The sequence below is a fragment of the Clupea harengus genome, chromosome 3, assembly GCF_900700415.2.
Source record: "Clupea harengus chromosome 3, Ch_v2.0.2, whole genome shotgun sequence".
NCBI lineage: Eukaryota > Metazoa > Chordata > Actinopteri > Clupeiformes > Clupeidae > Clupea > Clupea harengus.
In genome coordinates, this window is record NC_045154.1 from 27,060,319 (window position 1) to 27,082,836 (window position 22,518).

General features: G+C 45.0%; 2 protein-coding genes across 3 annotated transcripts; both read right to left on the reverse strand.

Moving 5' to 3' along the window:
- Window positions 1-2,682: 2,682 nt before the first annotated feature.
- On the reverse strand, window positions 2,683-4,345 carry szl (sizzled). The gene is made up of 4 exons (XM_012837340.2): window positions 3,935-4,345; window positions 3,649-3,821; window positions 3,405-3,497; window positions 2,683-3,268 (listed from the first exon to the last, which is right to left on the reverse strand). Exons 1-4 carry the CDS (start codon window positions 4,222-4,224, stop codon window positions 2,958-2,960), a joined length of 867 nt encoding a protein of 288 aa, XP_012692794.1. The 5' UTR covers window positions 4,225-4,345; the 3' UTR covers window positions 2,683-2,957.
- Window positions 4,346-10,661: 6,316 nt separating this feature from the next.
- On the reverse strand, window positions 10,662-21,023 carry mov10l1 (Mov10 like RISC complex RNA helicase 1). 2 transcript variants are annotated; one of them, XM_031565213.2, is made up of 28 exons: window positions 20,925-21,023; window positions 20,734-20,828; window positions 20,335-20,438; window positions 19,772-19,959; window positions 19,357-19,516; window positions 19,149-19,261; window positions 18,559-18,743; window positions 18,129-18,266; window positions 17,541-17,990; window positions 16,731-16,925; window positions 16,527-16,641; window positions 16,058-16,235; window positions 15,622-15,692; window positions 15,420-15,511; window positions 15,139-15,197; window positions 14,926-15,017; window positions 14,743-14,827; window positions 14,438-14,616; window positions 14,059-14,205; window positions 13,670-13,791; window positions 13,256-13,355; window positions 12,766-12,912; window positions 12,494-12,667; window positions 12,019-12,168; window positions 11,568-11,675; window positions 11,174-11,314; window positions 10,883-10,974; window positions 10,662-10,786 (listed from the first exon to the last, which is right to left on the reverse strand). In XM_031565213.2, the coding sequence occupies exons 3-28, from the start codon at window positions 20,423-20,425 to the stop codon at window positions 10,762-10,764; spliced, it is 3,597 nt and encodes a 1,198-aa protein (XP_031421073.1). In that variant the 5' UTR covers window positions 20,426-20,438; window positions 20,734-20,828; window positions 20,925-21,023; the 3' UTR covers window positions 10,662-10,761. The 2 variants fall into 2 exon arrangements, with proteins under 2 accessions (XP_031421073.1, XP_012692807.2); XM_012837353.3 differs by lacking the exon at window positions 20,925-21,023 and having other exon boundaries at window positions 20,734-20,895.
- Window positions 21,024-22,518: the final 1,495 nt, after the last annotated feature.

Consider the following 22,518-nt stretch of genomic DNA (forward strand, 5'->3'; position numbering starts at 1 on the left):
CTCTCTCTCTCTCTCTCTATCTCTCTCACACACACACACAAACACACACACACATACACACACACACACACACGCTATGAACAGAATATCTGAGCATTCTTGTGTGTAACCTTGCACGGTTCTGAGTATTCTGCCCAAAGACACTTGTGATTCAGCGCTGGGGGGAGCAGGGGGCTCATCCGGGAGCCTGAGGAGAAACAGCGTACACCAAAAAAGTAAACAAGCATGTCCAGGCAAAAGGGGGTGCAGGTTTGTGGAGGAACACCACATGCTGGGCATGGAAATCGCCCCGGACAGCTCAGCCCATTGTCTGGGCGCCAGGGAGGCAAAGGTTGCTTGTAATCAAATTTGTGTTTTTATGCCTGCTGCTGGTGGAAAGGTTGCCGCGCTCATCGCGTGTCTGGGTGAACAGGTCCCGTCCTCTCACACGGCTTGTGTTGAACTTGAGCACATTTGACAGTTGGATTGAGGTTGGGTATCCAGGCTTTTTTGACAGTGAATAACATTTTGTGTTTAAGGGACATGGGGCTTAGTGAATTTCCCCTGTTCCCATGTGTCCGCACAAGACTTTACTAAGACTTTTATCATACATAAGAATAAGTATTAACAATGAGGTGTGAATAAGATCAAATAATAACTTTTTAAGTGTAATTCCATTAGAGAAGGTATTTGATATTGAAGGTATTATTAAACATTTGTGAAAAAGGTCTACCCTATGCATACGACAGCTGCACACTCAGCCACAGCTAGCTTTGCTGTCATAGATCAAACAGAGATTTACAGCTTTGACTGACACTTAATACACAAAGAGAGAATAATTCTGCCATGGCACAAAAGTGACTTATATGCCCGTGAATAGAAGCAGGTCCAGTTCATATACTGTTCCCATAGGACTTCCAAGCCTTTTGTTCAAAGCCCACTGTGTCACAAGAATGACCTAATGGCTCTTAATCACTGCCAATTTGAATGGACATTGCCCAAAAAGAGGGGCTGGGATAATTAGCCTATTATGATCTTAGCTTTGGGAGGACTCCTCAGCGCAAGTTCATGTGAACTGATTTGATGTTCCCCTCATGCTCTTCAGCTCTTCTAAAAAACCAGGCTCTATTGACAGCTCACAATCGCAGCGCTGAAATCCACCACTCAGCAGACCCAGTGAATGAGCTCTCCCCCTTTCTCTCTCCTACAGAAAAAAAAAACACACACACATATAGAGCATCACCGCAACTCAATTGATATTCCCCCACTCACACTTAATATTGTGAATGGTGGGCCAGACTCCATGAATTAGGGGACAAAGCGGCCCACTCGGGGGGCGAGCGGGCATTTAGCGGGGCTGTCTGTGCCGCAGCGCGGAAGTTTCTAATGTGCACCTCACAATTGTGCGTCTATTGAGTTCTCATGAGGTGTTGTGAGGAGAATGAATTGCCCCCTCTCTATTCATGCCCGGTGCCAGAGATTGAGCCCTTACTCCCACTCACACAAAGCCAGTGGGGAGAATAGGGACTTGCTGAGGACCACTGCAATTACCATAACAGTCAACAATGAAGAGGAGCAATTTAATAAGTAGCCAGAAGTAGCTGAGACTAATGAGTGACCAGAGATGGGATTACATATTTCAACCATAACAACCTTTATCTCAGTTGCTCTTTTCCCTTTGGTGTTATATATAGTATGTTCATGGAATGGCTCTAGAGAATTTATTTTGAAGCAGCAGTAAGGAGTTTGGGTGGAAAACTAGCAATCTAACTACTGAAAAGGCATGTACAACCTTGCAAATACCAACAATAGCACAGTTGCCACTGATATACTGAAGACTTTAGACCATAAACTACACACTCTGAGATTGTATAGACTAGCCATGTCTAACATTAAAGCATTAGTTACCTATGACCAGGTTTCCCCCAGTGCGATGTCAAATCCAAAATGTTTCAATAGCTGATCTACAAAGCTGCGTTTAAATGAGCCTCAAGTGGAGGTGATGTGATTAGGATTCTAAAACCTAATGGATCCAACCGGCAGGGACCCACAGCAGTAGGTCACTGCTTTCATTTGAAGCCTAAAGGGAGTACTGCTGTTTAAAAAGAACAAAGCACATTGAGAGCAAGCTGAATACATGTTCATGGCATTCTTTTTCTCAGTCTCAGTTGACTGAGACACAGCATTGCAACTTCCAGCCCTCATACTACACCATTAGTTATGAGAGAATGTGTCAGCACGAACTGTACGTAATTGGGTATAATCTTTTCCAGATGGAAGAATAGATTCTTCTCTTGTCTCCAGCACAGTCACTTGAGTAAACCCAGTAACAGCTGACTGGACTGGATGGGGACTGGACCTGATCCAGAATCAGCTGTTACCAAGGAGAGCATTCATCACTTTTCACTCACTGCAACCATGGAAAGATTTATATTTTGCCTTACATGAGCTTTACTAGTTTCTTTAAACACCAGATATGACATACCAAGGATTATTATTTAATGTCTCACCACACTTTTTTTTAATTAAGAATGTATTTAACAGGGATATGATCATTAGTAGTTTTACTCATTTAGTCTTGATTCATGAACTTCCATGAAGTAATTTATTTGTATATGTATAATAGTTGTGATGTATAATATTAAATGACTGGAATGGAATGCAGTAAATTCTGAATTAATTATATATTTTATTAATCCCACAAAGACACAATAAACATAAATATACACACACATCTGAATACAAATATAATGTGTGTTTCTATATACAATATACAGAGTGCATTGGTTTCTCTTTTCACAGAGCTGTATTGAGTGAGCAACTGAATTGACCAGAGGGGGGCAATAGCGAGTCAGTTGGAGAAGCCAGCTCCGATGCAACGCTATTCCAGTCTCAGTGTTCGAAGACTCATTCCCCCCAAATAATTAGGAGTTCCTCCAGCTGAGAGGCATAGGTGTGAACGTTTACTTTCAGTCTTTTCAACATTTGTGATGCTTCCATTTTCGTGTCGCCACGGCAATATTGATGTCTTTCTTGTGCCAGGGGAAGAGATGTTTGAACGCTATGGTGCCTTCAGGTTTGACCGTACCGGAGAGGATGTAGAGCTGGGCACGGCCGGGTCGCACTAGCGTGTGAGCACAGCGCAGGTTGATGAGCATCCACTGTTGCAGCAGGCTTTTGGTGTCGTAAGGCAGGAGGGGGCCTTGTTGGATGAACTCTACCCAGCCCTCCACTTCAAACTCCGGTTCACCAAACGGCAGACGGCGGCGGGACAGCTTAGCTCTGACAACTATAAATGATGAAAAGAAGGTCAGTCTGTGTGGCAATCACGAACACATTTTGCTACGCAAATGTGTGATAAAGGTATTGACGCCCAGACGAAATGTACTTTCATTGTACACTTCAAGAACAGATAGGCTACTCACCAAAATCACTCAGGCAAAACGAGTCAAACAGTGTTTTCAGAGAAGGGAGTTCATGCACAGCAGGGCAGTCTTGACAGGCTGGCTGAGGCAAATCTATGAAGGCAAAGACACCAGTTAGTTCCAAGCCCATCCACATCGATCCACACAGAATGTTGAAATGGCATTTAAAAACACTGACAGATTATTTCTTAAATGGACATAAGTAAGTATGGTGAGTGTGTGTGAAGGAGGAGGGGCGCCTTACTTTTAAGCATGTAGCCACCCATTGGTTTAATCAGAGAGGTTAGACACATGTCCTCCTGAGCAGGGAAGCGGTCACAGTCCAGCGCTTCTGGCCAGGCGTGCCCCTGACAGGCCAGCACGGGGGCACAGCTATCCCGCACGGCCACACACAGGCTACGGCATGGCTGAATGAACCTGTAGAACACAAAAAGCCTTGGTTACTCAGTGGTCAAATGCTTATAAACAAATGCAGAGACAGAAGGCAGAAAATAAGTGAAATGTTAGCATGGAAAGTTGAGTGTACTTACGTGTCCAAGCACACAGGAGCGATGAGGGAGCAGAGGAAGGCCTTAGCCTGGGGGTGGCATCCGGTCTGCAGCAGTGGGCGCCAGTCCTCCGAGCGGGGAACCACCTCGCCCTCCAGGCTGCTGTGCCCGAGTAAGTTGGGCAGCCTCATCTCTGAGTAGCCCACATCCTGGCACATGCTCATCTGACGAGGTATGGGCACACAGCGAGTAGACTGGCCCAAGTCGAAGGCCCAGCACTGGGCAAGCAGAGACAGGGAGGCCAGGGTGCTGAGCATTGCAAAGAGAGCCATGGTTTTAGCAAAGAAGGTCAGTTGACAGGGTCTAGTGAAGAATCAGAATCAGGTTTGAAGTAAGGTAAAAGTAAGTTTGCACAAACAAGGAATTGAAGTCCTGGGTGAGTCGAGCGCTGCTGAAGTGAGTGTGAGTCCTTGCCTATATATACAGGTGGGCCCCCCCAGGCTGGCCCAGTTATCAACAGCCTATCAAAGAGCAGCAGACGAGGTGTGAAGCAGGAGATAACGGGCTGCAGACGACAGGGAGGGAGGGGAGGGGGACATTAGACAAACAATCAAAGTCTCAGACTCACGGCCTAGGATACTCTTCTGAGTTTCTCTGGTTCTTCAGGATAGCATGAACTAATGAATTCATCTACGAATATACAGCAAATGTATGTGTAATGTCACTCCACATAATGCATAATGCAAGTTAAATGATATGGAGGGACACGTTTATTTATAAAGGGAAGGTGGTTTTAACTCTCAATGATACATATCTTCAGGCAGACGCAGATAGTTGTTATTGATGTTGGTGAGGAATAATTGTACATCCACTTCCATCTACTATTTATATGTTTGTATTGTAGACATTTTTCTTCTTCTGACTGGTTCCACACCATTTTTTCTTCTCTGTTGTGTAGATGTTCAGAAAAGTACATGTGGGCCAGTTACAATGACCTGGACTGCAGTGTCTCTGTGTTGTCTGAGAAGAAGAGTGTATGGTCAGACTGGCAGACTCCTGTGTGCTGACAGCTCCTCTCGTGTCTCCTCTATGTTAATTTGGGCCCCTCCACAGTCAGACTCACTCACCTCTCATTAAGGGCAGCCTGTCTGCTGCCTCAGCCACCCCTCAAATGCCTTTGATGTGCCTCTGTGCTGTTTTCATATTGAAATGCTAAATGCTACCATTTAGCCGCTGTTCTAATGGTCGTCTGCCTTACAGACTAAACAGGCCTAATTTAGACTGCTGTTACAACTGTATGATAGCATCTGATGTTAGGATCAATTGGCAATTAACCATGCTTTGCGTAAGCCAACCATATGACTTATCTTCTAATACTTGATGTTGCAGCTGATTTGTAAGACTGAATTGTATGTAGTTTCATATTGTTAAAGTGTTGAAAAATTGTATATAAAATATATACATCCATTTTGATGTTTCCCAGTTCCTTGAAGGATAATTATGTTTCTATAATAATAGAATAGTTGAAAGACTTGGAGTTACTGCAAAACATGCCGTTTCATGTCTAGCTTGCAATATTGTATTGGGAACCTCTTGTATGTGTGTATCTGAATAAGTACAGCAGCGGTCTTGTAAACATGACACACTAAATTTCTAAATGTATCTATCTATCTATCTATCTATCTATCTATCACTGTAAATCATTCTGTTTATCTGACCAAGGTTGTCTAATGTCTGATGATATTAATGAAGGTAAAAAGGCCAAAAGGCTGTCTCTGTCTGCAGTTTCCCAGTGAGAGACAGAAGATTTATATTTATAGAACAAGGTTGTCTTTTGCAGCTTCAAGGCTAGATACATTATGTGAAGGCCAGTAGCCTGCTGTTCTCAACAGAGCCGGAACGAGGCAAATGGTGCAAGGCTAGCAGTGTGCCAAGCCCACTGATATCTTACAGGTCTGCACAGACCTACTCCTGAGCCATGTCTCCATGGCTGCCGTCCCGTCCCCAGCCCAAATGACTCCCTTCGCTGCCCCCCTGAATCAGCCGCAGCTGCACCAGGCAAAGACGGGAGTTTGCAAGGGGGCCTAACTGGGCAATTACAGCCACAGACCAATTTGGGCGAACAATGGGGGGGCATTCGTTTGACTAACCTGCCTTTGTCTCACATGTAGTCATCCCCCCAGGAGCTTGTTTTGCTTTCTAATGGCCCTCCTGCCCATCTGTGAACTGTGTTTGTGTTGTTAATGTGCGGCTGGTGTCACCTAATGGGACCAGGGCACCCAGCCATACACAATATACCCGATACATAAACAATATCAGTGAATCTGTCTGGCTCCCAGTCCGGGACATAAACATTGTCTGGATGAGGCACCATGTCATAGTGTTTCATTGTTAATGTTTTCAAGGATTGAGAACATCGCTTACAGTTCCCCCGAGTCTATTACTCATTGATAAATAAGAAAGTGACCTTTAAAGTATGTCATGTGGTGTTTGAAGATTCCGTACAAAACTTTTACGTTTTAATTAGGGTGCTTCAGAGGAACGTTCAGCAAGAGTACAGTCAACTTTAACAAGGCTGGAAAAGTTCAGCCGAGGACTCGTCTCACCCAAACGGAACCCAAGTGTGACAGCAGGCTCTGGGTTAGAGCAGCGCCCTGGCACCTGAAGCCACATCAAAGACCTCCAGCTCGTCCCACTCCACTCACATAAAAGTCATCTCCTCCTGGCTCATTAGAGCTGTCATGTGGATCTCCCTGGTCTACCACCATCACCCCCCCTCCCCAGTCTCTTACCCAACTCTCCTAGTCATTACCCCTTTAGCAGGGGCTCCACTGGGGCTGTCACTGCAGACAGACTCACACTCAATTGTCGCATGAATGCAGTCTCAGGCAGGCTCGGTGGAGACGCTGCCGTGACACATAGACAGGAGACCTGACGGCAGCGCTCCCTTCCATCAGAGACGAGCACGTGCACACACACACATACACATACACACTATGACATCAGTGCTCCGGTTGTCTTTTGAATCTTTGAGTTTTTAGTGAGAAGGTACTTTTCGGTTGTGACTAAATACGTAAGTTATGACAAAGAGAAATGAGAAAATCAGACATACTCTTCTGTACAACGGCTAATTGCAGCACGAAATCAAGAAGGCATATGAGTCATAGGACACAGCATTCCTAGAACAGTGAGCCATACAGGAGGGTTTGGGAATGAACACCAGGTCTGGATCATGTTCCCCTTGTGTGGCTGCTGTGTTGAACGACTCATTTCAGAAGTTAAGCTGACACACACTTGAAATGTTGAACTCACTTTGCAAGGGTAATTCCATGATACATCTGCAATGCATGAGTAATGGCTTCTTTGACCACTGATGTCACTGGCCATTCATGGCTTTAATATGGGCCATTCGCACATTGTGTGGTTGGCTGATGAGCAGAGTATCACATACTCTTTTGAAACAACACGGCTCAGTTCATTAGCTTAATACATTAGCCCATTAACTTAACCGCCAAGCACTCTAAGGTCTCGCTTTCCAAATCTGGTAAACAACAATCTATAGGGTTATGGCTGGCTTACAGATGTCCCTGGACAAACATGGCTTGCACAGTATATTCAGTATAAGGACTTAAATACCATTACATTAACAGGCCAAGTGCAGTATACTTTCGGTAAACATCTGCCCATATTCACAACATTGCAATACCTCTACTTAAGGCAGTGGTTCTCAAACTTTTTCTGTCATTCCTCACTTTGAACAAGGGGGCCTTTTCAAGCCCCACCTGTCCCTCATCGCTCCAATAAAATGGTAGGCCAAGCTTAAAATTGTAAAATGTATTGAAATAACGATAAGTTCTAAATCTTAATCAATAACATCAGTTCAAAAATAGAGAAAATCAATAACAAATGACATCAGTTCAGAAATAGAGAAGTAAAAGTGCAATGGTGTCAATCCTTGCCTCAAATGGGCTGAGTTCAAAAAATAAAGAAAAAGGGCCTACTGTGCAATTGTATTATCAATGGTAGGCCAAGCTTAACATCTCCCTTGTACGTCGCTTTAGATAAAAGCGTCTGCTAAATGGAATGTAATGTAAAATTTTCAATTTTCTTTTAGGTTGATTTTTTTGGTGGATCAGCTGTCTTTTCGCCACTGGTATTGAATTGCCAACCTTTGTATTTCTTGTCACAATGTATCTATAACGTCAATATTAGCCTATCGCACACTACACTTTCATGCTCCGGGAAAGTTTCTTTTCATTGTCCCGCTGCATTTAATACGCCGACGTCAATCAAAATGTTCGCACTATGGTTCCGGGTCACATTTTCATCCCGGTCCCCCATCTAATGTTAATACAGTATTGGCTCCTATAATGTATAATGGAGCAACACGTAGGCTACAGGGTGGGTGTGGTAGAGCGAGAGAGAGAGAGAACGGTGATGCACACCGTTAGATCAGATGTAGCGACCGGAGCAAAGTTATGTTGCTGTAACGTTGAACTCTGTGCAACCAGTGTGGTGAATAAATCCTCGGGCCAAATCAAGTTGCCATTAATTTTCTCATCAACCGCAGACCGAAGGGAAAGGGAGATAACCCTGGAGTTTAGAATATAGAACACTTCGGCACTGGAGTAGTAAACAAAAGTCTCCCCTGTAATCTCCGGTTCCATGGCAATGTTCCGAAAGCCCATTATTCCGAAAACTCGGTATTCCGAAAATATGCACATTTGTCCAGATATCAAAGTTATGGTAGCTCTATAGCCTACACCGACAACACAAAACTCATTAGTCCGACAGTCCGCTGCTCCGAAATTGTGAGCACAACAACGTGAACAACTATATGCATATCCCAATGAATTGATTACACAATCATAAATAATGCATTCATAAATAACTGTGAACTTTAATTCACTACGCATTTGCCTCGCGATGATAAAAACAAAAAACGTTTATGATAGCCAACTTTCAGAGCAAACAACCTGCATCATTCTAAATAGAGTATGTTAATAATAATACTAATCATAATAATAGGCCTACGTCAAAAAAAGTCAAACAAAGTTGTGGACCAACAACTGAACTGCTGCCCAGTATTCGGGCAGCGTGCGTGATTGTAGTCGCGTTTGAGACGCGCGATTCTCCTCTCCAGGCGCCTCCACTTTCTCTTGTGTGTGCGTGCGCACTCATTGAACTTTGAGTCTGACATTTAAAAACATATTTGAAGATGGGGCCATAGAGTAGGCTAGGCCTATCTTACAATTTCGGCCTTAATTGTGCCACTTAAACAGTATCTTGTCAAGTTTGGCCGTGTGCGGCCCACTGACATGCCGAACGGAAAGGTAGCCTTGCATCGTCCACTATTAGTTAGGCGCTCAAATGGCCTTAGTTATCTGACCACACCATGTGTTTGTTTTATAGTATAGCCTTTATTATTTTGGGCATCACAGCATAAACACATGGGCCCGTGAGATTTGTGCTACGCAGCTTGAGCGCAGAGACAAGTGTTTGCCCGTCTCCTAATAAAGTTGGTGAAACAAATGCAACATTCGCTGATTAGTCTACCTCTTGTTACCAGCAGAACAAACAGCACTATCCAAAATGGCATTGGATTGAAAAAAGCAGGCCTATGACGTGCATTGCGCATGCATGCTTTGTCAGTGCTTGACAAGTTCTGCGTAATGTCCTGCGACAATCTGCCGGTGATTTCCTTCGCACGAGTGGTACCCCATATTCAAAACCAGAGTAGGCCAAGTTAACAAATATTGCCTAGGAAAAGTTATATGCGTGATAGCCCGGTGAACGTCTCCGCTCCGCTGCGCAAACTAAATGCTGAGTGTTTTTTGTGCAATGCCCCGCCCCAAACACCGCGCATAGGCCTACATTTTGGTATATCATTAAACAGTCATTAAACTCGTGAGCCTGCACTTCCAGGATCCCTGTAGGCCGATGTGTAAAACATGAAAATTCATCCGACGGACTGCAGTAAACATGCCAGTGAGCTGGCTTCTTGCATTCTTCACCTTGCACACGCACTTTTTGCCACCCCACCACAAACATGAATCCGGCACCACTGGTGGGAACAATGGCATTTCGGAACAGAGGGTTTATTTTTGTCGGAGTAAAGATATTTCGGAATATTGAGATTTCGGAATATCGGGCTTTCGGAACACTGGGCCGTCCCCATAATACCTACGACTACGACTAGCAGGACAGGTTAACAACAGGCTAATTAATACAATACTTAATAGGCTGATTTATACAATATTTCTTTGATGGGGGTGTATGGTCGTTATTGTCTATAAAGGAAGGTATTGCAACGGGAAAATATCCCGTTCATCGCGTCCATTCTCGCCCCACCTGTCTCATCTCTGCGCCCCACACTTTGAGAAACGCTGACTTAAGGTCACTTAAAGATAATGCCCTTTGCTTTCATACAGTGACCAACTGTAGTGGTGCTGAAGTGCCAACTATACAGCAGTCAAAAATTTACATTCACATTTTCTAATTTAGCAGACACGTTTTGTTAAGTGACTTACCAGTGAGGTAGTTTACAAGTCAAGGAGAAAAATACACAATACAACACAATAGTCTTCAACTTCATATCCAATATTTTGGTAAGGGCAGTAGGTAATAAATAAATGACTGCAATGTGGCATACAAACCTAAACTTTACAATGCCATTACATACAATGGACTAATGTCTGCAGATTTAAAAATTCTTCATGTGTACACACAATTTCCTCAACAAAAATAAACACATGTGCTTGTCTTCAGGAATGAGTATTATTTATTTTATAAACAAAATAGACAAGTACTACTTTTGAAAAAGTGACGCAGAGTGCTTTCAGGGTAAGGCTCTCCTGTCAGGGTACAGCTCAGCTTTCTTTCTCCGAGTTAGCCCTGAAGAGTGAGACAGAAACAAACAGCTATAAACAATGTGAAGTTAACAAACAAATGGATCTATTCTTATTTGCCCAACTGTAGAAGACCACAAACCTTTTGGACGCAGAGAGAGAGACCGGGGGATCGGAACCAATGAAAGCTCCATTGTCATATGCGTACTGTAGCAGGGCATTGAAACAGGGGTCCTGCAAAACACAGTGAAAAATACATTTAATCAAACAAACAGGATCTAGAACATGAAAAAGAACACTTTAAACACTTTGGATAAATACACATCTAATCCATAAAAGCTGGACCTTCTGCCCAATGAGTAGGGGAAAGAACACATCCAATAAGAAATACTTCTTATTGAAAGCGTACAGAGTGGACAGTTGCTTCAGCTACCTTAATGAGAATGTGGGGGTTGCCCACCACTATGAGCAGGGCTTTGGCTCTCGTGATGGCCACATTGAAGCGCTTGGGGTTGGACAGGAACCCCAGTACGCTCTGGAGGTCTTCCTCTAGCACAGCCTCATTGGATCGCACCTGGAAGAAAACAGTCAAATCAAATCTGAGAGACTGATAGTAAATTGCCTCAAAATAACAACACAAAGATACAATGCAGAACACAATTATGCATGTGATGAGTAGTTTTCAGATCCAGTGGCTGTAATGTATCTACACCAACATTTTCTGTGCAGGCCTGAACTGCTAACTGTTAATAATGGTTGTACCAGAAACCCAACAGGACTGGTTTGACTGTGACTGAGTGCCAGTGGTGTGTGGACATGCACTTCACCGTGGATAAAATGATGACGAGGAACTCTTGTCCTTGAAACTCCTCCACCGAGCCAACTTTGATGTCTGCCAGACCCACCCTGTGGAGCAGCACTCGGATCTTCTCCACCTGAATAAACACACAAGGCAGAGCAGCCACACACACACCATTGGAGAGGACGCAGCGAGCAGACATGGAGATTGCAGGGCAGGGGAGAGCCAGGCTCCGGACCACAGAAAGACGGCTGCTGGTCTGCCCAGGGGCCCTGTGGTTGTAACCTCAGAACAAAGCCGCCTTTAATCAGACGTGCTTGGCTTGTGTCTCAGTAGTCAGACTGCCATTAAAAATGCATGAAGCCTAGCTGAACCTCTAAGTTTTGAAGATATTTTAAGATGCAAGGCACATCACTTCTGTATGAAGGCCAACTGTAATGTGGTGCAGCTCCTGAATGGGACGTGTCTGTGTTGGCTACCTGTTTCCTGTAGGGGGCGATGATGCCGATGTCCGTGGGGGAGATGGGGTTATAGAGTCTCTTGGCCAGCTGGCAGCAGTACAGCATGACCTGCACAGCCTCACCAGGGTTAAACCAAGAGGGGTTGTTTCCCTCCCGCATCTCAGTGGCCTGAAGGACATGGGTTTGGCAGTTGTCAGGAAACAAAATCACAGGGTAAATGTGTCTTATTAATACCCTTATGATACCTCAGTATTACTCTACTGTATACCTTACACTGTGATGTTTAAAACAGGGGACAGAGAATGATAGAGACTGAAGTTTAAAACTTCAGGGGAACCATCAAAATGTCATCCCCCTACTTCAAGAGATGTGCTGTCTAGCAAATGTCACATCAACAGTTGTCAAGCTCTCTGCCTCTAAAATGCATATCTGAAAAACAGACATCCCAGCCCAGAGCACAGGGCGGGGGGGCCTCCGAGGCGGCTCCACTCACCCGCACTCCGTGGAAGATGAAGGGGAAGCGCTTGGTGGGCAGCCGGCCCCAGTGGCACAGCGCGTCCACCACAGATCTCTGGGCCCGCATGCACAGGTCCCCAGCGTAGAAGAGCCGCGAGGGCAGAGAGAGCAGAGCCTCATGGGAACGGTAGTTATAGAGCAGCTTGGTCACCTGGGGAAACATGTCAATGTCATACAGAGCAGATCAACAGACATTTTAAAATAAAAGCAAGGATCCACGTAGTAGCGATCCTGCCACCAGGTGCTCACCACAGCAGCGTTGTAGCCGTTCTCATCGCATGCGTAGAGGGGTGTGGCCATTAACCTCTCCAGCAGAGACACGCCGAGCCCAAACACAGAGGCCAGTTTGGACTTCACCACCGGGCCCAGCTGACATGGGTCTCCAGCTAGGACTATCTGCACATAAGGAGAGAAAGGTCTGCATTCTAGCAAAGTCCCACACCAGTGCCAAAGACATTTGGATTTACTTTCAATAGTGAACACAAGCTTCCAGATGTTAAACATCACATAAAAGTTCTTATATCCAGTATCAAGAGCTTAGTATGACACAGATATATTGGGCAGGTCCAATCAAACACACTAATTATAGTTACAAAATTACTCTCCATGACTGCACAAATAGTCGACTAATAGACTCGCTAAAGTCACGAATCTGCTTGTTGACATTAGATTAACAAACAGACTGCTGATCATAAAGGTCACAGATGATGGCCTGTTGCCATGCTGAGTGGAGTCTGACCTGGCCATCTTTCTCCGACAGCAGGCCAATGGGAATCAGGCACTCTGGCTCTGTGGCTTGGCCAGCCTCATCCAGGAACACATGGGTGAAATGGCCAACACTGAGGAGGCAAATTAAAGTAAATCGAAGTAAAACCAAGGACCTGATGCATTAAATACACACAAATATATGCCATAACACATGGTCACCAAATTAGCCATAATTAAATCCACCCCTGAAAAGCTTGTGCAAAAACAAAAACTTCAGCTCGGCTGAAGAAAAGAATTGCTCAAGTAGGATGCAAAAAAAAAAAATTAGTATCCGTTTTCACAGAAATCAGCCAGTTGGCAGTTCCTTCTGCATCCCATTAGAACCACCGGGCCTGGACATGGTCTCCAGCACCTCACCCACTCTCATCTCTTTAATATCCCTCACCGCAGGCCGATCTGATAGAACATTCCAGCGCTGGAGCAGGTGCTGACCACGATCCTGTGGAAGGAGGCGTGGCGGATGTCCTCTCCTGCACGCGAGTACTGCTGCAACACCTGGGGGATCGACTGAGACAAGCAGAAACAGGCAGAAGCAGTGTAAGACCCAAACTCTACACATGGCCTTCTGAGACAAGCAGAAACAGGCCCCAACCTCTACACATGGCCCTCTGCATAAAAACAAACTGTTCTCTTTCTGCCCAGACTGATCAATAGTGAGCAATTTCAATTAACACTAAAACAAAAAAGTATACTTTGGTCTCTGAATGGAGAGAGGGCAGTTGTGTGTTAAACGGATTGGATATAAACATAAGTTTGACACTGTGAATGCAGTACCTCTTCCTGTCTGCAGGAGGCATTGACGCGTGCCAGGCTGGCAGAGTGGAGGAAGCCGCTGTCGTGCAGCCGGATGCAGACGAGGTCGGCCGCGCTGTTGGAGGGCGTGCAGACCAGCAGGCGGCTGGAGGGGACGCGATGGTACACCTGCAGCAGGACAGACTCCACGAGGTCACTGACCTTTCACTGAGGGACTCCATCCATTTCCTCATAACCACCCATTTAAAGAGTTCAAGGTTTCACACCAACAAGTCAATTTCATACAGTCTGCTCTCAATCATACCGTTATGACCAAATAGGTAGTTACATAGAAAATAGGTTGCATATGTGTCTGTACTGTCACACTGCTACATGTCTAGTGCTAAAGTTTCATTAGCACCTGTAGAATGGCCTCAATGAGGGTCACGGTCTTGCCAGTCCCTGGTGGCCCAAACAGGACGTAAGGGGTGGGGCGGCAATCTCCTGCCAGTATGTGCTTCACCACCTCCCTCTGAGCTGGGTTCAGACTGCGGTTGAAGAACTGGCCTGAACTAGGAACTTCCTTCTTCGGTTTTCTATCTGGAAGAGAGACAGAGAAAAGTGAAGTCTGAAGTTGCTGAAGTCAGTTATCGTTGCAACAGCTCAACTGTATGTGTATACCCCCCCCATCGGAACCAAACTTGGGTAAATGAATTGGGTCCTTACCCGTTTTTGTCTGTGTGGCAACAGATACCATGTCTCCCGCCACACCGGAGTCCTCCAGATCATGCTCCTTTTCCACCTCTTGGTCCTGTAATGTTAAAAATGGGGCCACAGGATGAGACATCCGACACCCGCTGACTGACCCGTTAAACCCAATATTATTCTGTCCTGTTCCCCCCTCCTCACCGCGTCCTCCTCCACATCTCTGAGGGGCTCCTCGGGCCCCCACTCTCCCACCCACTGAGGGTCCTGAGGCCTCAGCACGCTGGGGAACAGCACTGGGCACCGGAATGAGAAGCAGAACAACAACAACAACAACAACAACGTCAGCATTGTGGGGGAAAAACAGCACTAGATTAAATGGAAAGGAATGAAATGGAAGATATGGACAGTGCTCACCAGCCTCCCCAAAGTCCTTAGCCTGATTGATGGCCAGGTGGCACCGTCGCATTGTCAGCCTGGTATGATCAGAGCATGCGTGCATCATAGCATGAAGGGGGGTGAGAGAGGGAGGGAGACATAAAGAATGAAAGAGAGGAAAACAGATCAAACTCGATGAAAATACTGATCAGTCTCCCTAATTTAAGCATTACCTCAGTGCTAGAATTACCCCAAACAAGTTCTCTCGTTTAAGTGTTCACAGATTCTCTGATCACTGTATTTGGGACGGAGGGGATTACCTGTTGAAGCTGAATTCCACATCTAAAGGCTCCCCAAGGTAGGCTTTATGGAAATCATAATTCACTCTCAGACTCACATCCTCCTCATTGATCTGTTGGTGTCAGACACAGGCAGCAAACGGTCAAACTGTGGAAAACATTCTGGCCATCCATTTATAATCTGCCATAAGGCTCTTCAGTCACAACAGACTCATGTGGTTACCTCTGTAACGTAGCCGATATACTCCACCACAACACCCCCAATCAGAGGCTTCTTGAGATGCACCTTATCGCCTGCACACAAGATCATACGACAATCCAACTAACACAGAGAGCACTGCAAGCAAGGAAAAAAAAACTAAAAGGAAAATTTCCTTTGCAACCGATCATGAGGTTGACAACTAAACTGGAGCACTCAGGCACCTGCAAACATCTAGCTAGAGGTACTGTGAGAGAGCTGGCAGTTCATCAGACATTTGAATCATGTAGAGTACATTTATACATTCTGCGGAGACCTATCCAAAGTAACTGACAGTATAGGCAAGGGGTATATTCTTTTTTTTTAACCAGTATGTGAATACTCCCAGCAAATAAACCTATGACCTGACTATTGTTAAGGCCCTTTTCTAGCACAAGACCCCAACTGAGAGGTTCCTCACCGATGAAGAGGTTGGGTCGGCCCTCAGCCAGACCTGGCACCTCTAGGTGCAGGTGGACGGCCCCCTTGCGGAGGAGCGCGCCACTGATGCTGAACTCCCTGAGCTCGTTCTCGGCATGGAGTTCGTCCAGCCACAGCAGCGTGGAGAAGCGCCGCTGCATGTTGGTCATAGACAGCGGCTGGGGAGAAAGTAGAGGAGAGGGGAGAGAGAAGAGGGGAGAGAGGAGAGGAGAGATGCAGAAGATTCACTAATCCACCACCGTCTGTCCGTCTCAGCTCACACACCTGGCTTCTTGTATTTCAGGTTGCCGAGCATATTTTTATCTTCAAAATGCCATCTGCTGTGTTTTTTTCTATGCTCATACAGAACTTCCTTTATAGCACTTAGTAATTAAATTAGGTACATGTGACATAATGAGATTTATGGGGATTGGACCACATGTGGCTGTTTAGACCCTGCACAGGCTCACCTCTCCCAACTGGGGTTGAACAACCAGAACGTCATTCTTCAACTCCAGGCAGTCACGCAGGATCTGTGGCACTGGGTAGCTCCCCAGGAAGTTGGGCAAGTGCCTTTTTGACGTCCTGACAACACAAACCAAATGTCTTTAATCACAACGCTTGAAAAGGTCACTGTACAGGGTACTGGTTTAGGTGGAGAAGGAGTCACCGACCGGATGGGTGGAGGGCCCATGACTGTGCGCACAGTGGTGGGTTGCTGCTGGGTCGGCTGCCGGAGCGCTGGGCTGTAGGGAGCACTGGGCATCAGCAGCGTCTCCTCTCTGCTGCTCACCGCAACCACCAGGCGCCGCCCGATGGTGAAGGAGGGGAAGTGCAGCAAGAGTAGCTCAGCACAGCGACCAAGGCTCCTGTTGGAATGTGTAAAGACAAGTGCTGTCAATCGATTTAACAAAAAAAAAAGAATATATATTGCAGAATTTGCTGTGATTAATCACGATTAAGTGGGTTTTTTTTCATCTAAAGACTGAAGCTTGTAATAATGGCTATTTAAATGTAAAAATCACAGAATTACGTAATGTGGAATCAACACAAAGGAATTATATTTAAATTAAAATACTATACTTTACTCTAATAGCAACTTTGAACCCAGATTCTCTGCAGATCTACAGAAACATGCATGGACTCGAACACCAAACAGCAGAGAATTAGAATACGACTCATTAAACACTAGTTTACAATTAGTCTGTCACACTGATTTCAACCCATTTTTCAAAACCATGTAATTTCTCATAATTTCCAAGTTAACCTGAGAGATAACACTTCATTGTTACTAGTTAGGTAGTGAGAAATCCAAGGGATAACATCTTGCTTCATGTGCAAAAAAACTCTACTTATAAAAACTTCTAACTTATAAAGATGATGAATTGCTTATGGTAAGGACTACTTTGCATTATGAGTCCATTAGTCATTTCAATCCATTCTAATTCTCATCCAGTACATTTCAGTACATCCAGTACACTCACTTTCCACGACAGCCAACCGTGACAGAGACCCTCTGTCCTGGCGCGACCTCCAGGCCTCTCTCTAAGGTGCGTGTGGCGCGCTTCTGCCCCGCGGCCTGCCGCAGCTCCTCATACACGGCGTCTGTGCCCGCCTCATCGTCTCCATCCACCTCATCTCTCCGCAGCTGCTCCGCGTTGACCTCCTCCACCGGGCCTGTGAGGATGGGCAGCGGGCAGAGCCCGTACCCACCGATGCTGCCCAGCACAGAACTCCGTGCACGCGTGTAGGCTGTGTAGGGGTTGGTTGGCACCGGGGGCCCCCCGTTGATCAGCCACGTTTTGCCAGGCTGCAGGAGGGGCGATTTGCCATTGATGGGGCTAGTAGTGCCCAGGATGAAGGTGAACTGCTCCTGTGAATCCCAACCGGCAAAATCACAGCACTTCAACAGATGGGGTTCTGAGCCCTTGTTCCTGAGACAAGGCATGGAGGAAGGTAGAGAACATTCACAACAAGTCCTTGGTTTTCAAACTCTCTCTTAAAAACATTCCAATGAGCTTTCTTGATCAATAACATACAGTCAATAAACTATTCAATAATCAAAAACGTACTCTATCCATATCGGAAGCTCTCTGCTCTCTCCCAAAAAGAGAGCTCCAAAGTCAGTGTTTTCGCTGACCACCAGGCCTTCTTTGTTCTCCAACAGAGACTCCAGCTCTGCTCCCGGCATGGGCAACACAGGTCCTGCACTATCCCACCCAAAAGAGCAGGAGGCAAGATAAAACAAGGCCAGTTATGTGTATGAAAAACATGCATCTGTATTTTTTTATTTAATTTCGCTGAGCAGATTGTACTTCCATTAAATTAATCAAATTTTACATTAATTCATCAAATTCCATTATACAGAATGACAGTTAATGAAGGGTATATAATCACATGCGTTTCCTGGGTATTGCATCCATGACCTTGGCACCTTGCTCTTCCAGCTGAGCTCCAGCTATGGGAGCTAGCTTGGGTGCTAGGACGCTAACCCACTCTTACCTGTGAGATGGGGCCATGCACAGAGCCCTCCAGCAGTAGAAGGACTGACTGCTCTCCACCACAACCACGCTGACCAGGTCCCCAGGGGAGGGCCGATACTGAGTAGGCAGCAGCAGGGAGTCCAGGCTGAAGAAGACGCTGTCCTCCACCACGCCACTGCTCCCAAACACACTGGACACACGCACCTAAGTAGACACACGCAAGACACAAAGCTATTGCTATACATTCACTGGGACAGACGTTGGTATTGGTATTCCTGCCATCCTGCACATGAATGGATGACATACTAAGGCTGAAGTTCACAATAGTCACCGGCATTCTGTGAAGCTACAGCTACAGCAATAGCAAGAGTTAAACATGCCAATCTCACATTTGATCATGCTCCAAATTAACATAAAATCTAATAATATGTTAGAGATATCCACATTATGACCATAAAAGTTCATCTTAATACTGCGATATTATCAACATCAATATCAACAAACAGTGAACTTTCTATTTGGCATGTGGTGTCCACCGAAGCAGTCAGGGTCTTTTTACAGTGACCTGAAAAACAGTACAGCAGGTCTAGAGCTGGGTCTGAGAGCTACCTGGTTGAGGCGGCGATAACGCAGCGGGGAGACAGAACGAGCCTGACTGGACCAGTGGGTGGCGCTGATGATATACTGTGCTTGGACCCAGTCTCCCTTCATTGGCTCATAACCTGCAAACAGACCATAGACAACAAATGGGACCAATGGAAACCAATGCCAGATATTCAGAACATCATCTTTACAATGGAGAATTAAGGGCAGCAACCTTCACACAGGGCAGAGCGTGGAAAAAAGGTCGTCTGATTAATGAACCCTCCATCACGGTCACATGATGTCACTGTGCCAACCAGGGGTCTGAGCTTTTCAAAGTCATTCTCCAGTGACGCTTCACCCATGTCCTCCCACGTATTAGTCTGTCGCTCCACCTGCATTTGAAGGGCAACGGAGATGAAAGATCAGCAGCCATCAACAAAAAGCAGAGGCAGACGAGAACAGAAGAGCACATATAACACCAAACTAGCTTTCATGAGTGAAGACCCACAGAGATGACCATAAGCTCATCAGTAACACAATTTAACTGGTACTTCATTATATTACATTTGACACAGGTAATAAACTAAGACACCAACCAGCCCCTCACGTCTGCCAGTGAGTGACCCGAACATGCCCAATACACTCACCCTGATGGCCCTCCAGCCACCCTGAACTCCATCACGGACAGCTATAGCGTTGACGGCATCCCCTTCTCGCAGTGGCACCCCACCCAGGACCTCTCCCGAAGTGAAGTAGATGGTGTCATTGATCAGCCCATAGTCCAGACACAGGCGAGTCACCACACCTCCACGTATCTGCTGGATCTCCTCAGTAGCTATAGAATCAAATGAGTCTTGGTTTTTTTATAGTGATAGTAATGACTTATTCCACATGTCAGATTAAATCCCTCGAGACAATAGCAGTACCCCTGTGGCTGCCAATCTGCAATCTACCAAAAATGTGAAGTATAGACACCTTAAATAACGAGTATTACTTGTCTTAGAGTAAGGCCGCTGCTAATAAAGGGTATTACGCATAAAAGTAGCTTACTAAAACTTAATTATTGCATTTAGTAAGTTTTAAGTTAAGCAATTTGTAAGGCTTTGATGTGTCCCCTTTAGCTGCCAGCTATGTAGTTAGAGATGGAGAGGATCTTCTCTTTGTCAGGACATGTCAAAATGCGCCATTGCATAGTTAAGTAGAAACAAACCTGCACCAAACTTCTCATCATCGTCGTTCTCAGCTTTTCTCCACAAGGGCCACAGCAGTTTAGACACCACAAAATGCACTGCTGTTGCCATGCTTAAGAAATGCCTATGAAGGGTAAAAGAAAAGTTACCATCAATTCAATGACTAAAAACCTAGGCAAACCTCAGCATGGGTGGAATATGGCCACAGGTAATTCCCCCAACGTATTAGCCCCCAGCAAGTCAGTTGGCAAGCTAACGTCAAGCTAATATGTGGGCAAAGTAGAAGACAATTCCACCGACAAACGAAAAGACCTTATAACCGAATCCTATCGATGCAAATCCAAATGATACTTAAATAATGACATTTGAAAGAGACAGACACTTATTCCGGCTAAAAACAATGCCATTCGACAACTTACACTTGCACGCTGGTAAGCCACTTTTCTCACGTGCTGGGTGGCCTTGCTTTCTCTGGGCCAAACTTTCAGGGAAAGTCCAGGCAAGTGACGAAATTCTAGTTGATAGTAAGTAAGTAAGTAAGTAAAAGTGCGCGATAATGCAAATAGGTAAACAGAATTCAGGTCAAGTTGGAATTCACTTATGGACAAACATTTGATTGGAGATGCTCAACTCAGGTTTACGTTGGAAAATAATCTACAGCACAGAGAAGACGGACGCGCTGAGAAATCGAATTCACCGTCTGCTAGTGATTTTTTCAACATTAATGTTAACCAATGTCGACCTTAGCATCTGCTGACGAATGACGTCAGTTCAATCAGGGGATTCACTTGACCGGTCTGTGATCTTTTTGAGGCTAGATGACTGGAAAATATAATGTCCGAATATCACCAGCAGAGGGCGCAAGTGTATAATAATAGTTTTCTATATTAATTGGACAAAAAAACCTCCGATCGTCTAGATTTCTCATTTATGATACAATAAGATGATATGGTCTAAAATACAAAAACATACCCTACATGATATAACCTGACATAACCACTGCAATGAGAGAAAGAGCCTCACTTTTAACATGTAACCTGTTTAGGCCTGCAGTTGGCATCAAATGCTGTTTTCCATGTCACTGGTAATTCAAGATGATGCTCCTGTGACACGGCGTGCATAGATATTTTTATGATGAGACTCAGCCCCTGTAAGTCCATGTAAACACAAATCCTGGCCAACTTTGTGCCATGCATCAGTATCAGAATCCATCTTTAGGCACATTCAGCAAAAGCACTTCCTGTTTGCAGTTCTTTGTCTTTGTACTTTGTATTTGACCTTAAACAGCCATGTTTAATTTGTAAGGGTTCCTTGGGGCAGAAGAGCTGCTGCCAGCTCCTCTGTATTGGATACAATCTATCTTTTTGTTTTATTTTGAAAATATTTTCTTCATCTGTGGAGCAAATCTGCATTAAGGTTTGATTGTTGCCCAGATCTTGAAATACTTGTAGAATAGACGCAGCCAGATGTCTCTAGGCAACTGAATACCTGAGTTTTCCACAAAATCATAGCTCAAAGCTAAGGAGTTATGTTTATCTATCAATTTTATGACACAGCTATGCACACAGAAAATTATTCATGTATTTTTTTTCCATAACAGTTTCATAACTTTCGAAGTTATTTGAAGAACAAATGAAAGATGTACTGTCTTGCACAGGAGGCTAGATTTTGCTCTGCATTGGGTTTATGGAAATACATTTGGGTGGGTAGCTCATTGCCAGCTCAGTGTACCAGGGTGAAATGAAAACTGACAGGATCTTTAAAATGTTCAAAACATTTATTCATCCTCTTTTTTTGCAGAAGATTTTGACAAACTATATCAAGATAAAGGAATATCATTGATTTATATTGCGCTATGGTTCCCATCAATACAACTACAGCTGCTTGGCACCCGGCAAAGTGATGCTGACCAAAACAGGCCTAACATCCGATCTAGTAGGGATATTTTTCTGGGGACAGATGAGTCCAGGCAAAGTGACATCACTGCCATCCGTGTAATCCATCGCTTTTCTTTCCAGGTGCTTCCCAAAGTCCCCCTGTTACAACCTTTGGGCCTCTATTGCTACTGGACAGCCTGAGGTCCACCCAGACAAGAATATGTATGGAAGCCATACATTCACTAACACAGGGATCTGGTTGAAAGGATGGTAATCATCTTGGCAGTGCATGGTATATACAGAGAGCTGCAGTGAGTGCCAAATTTA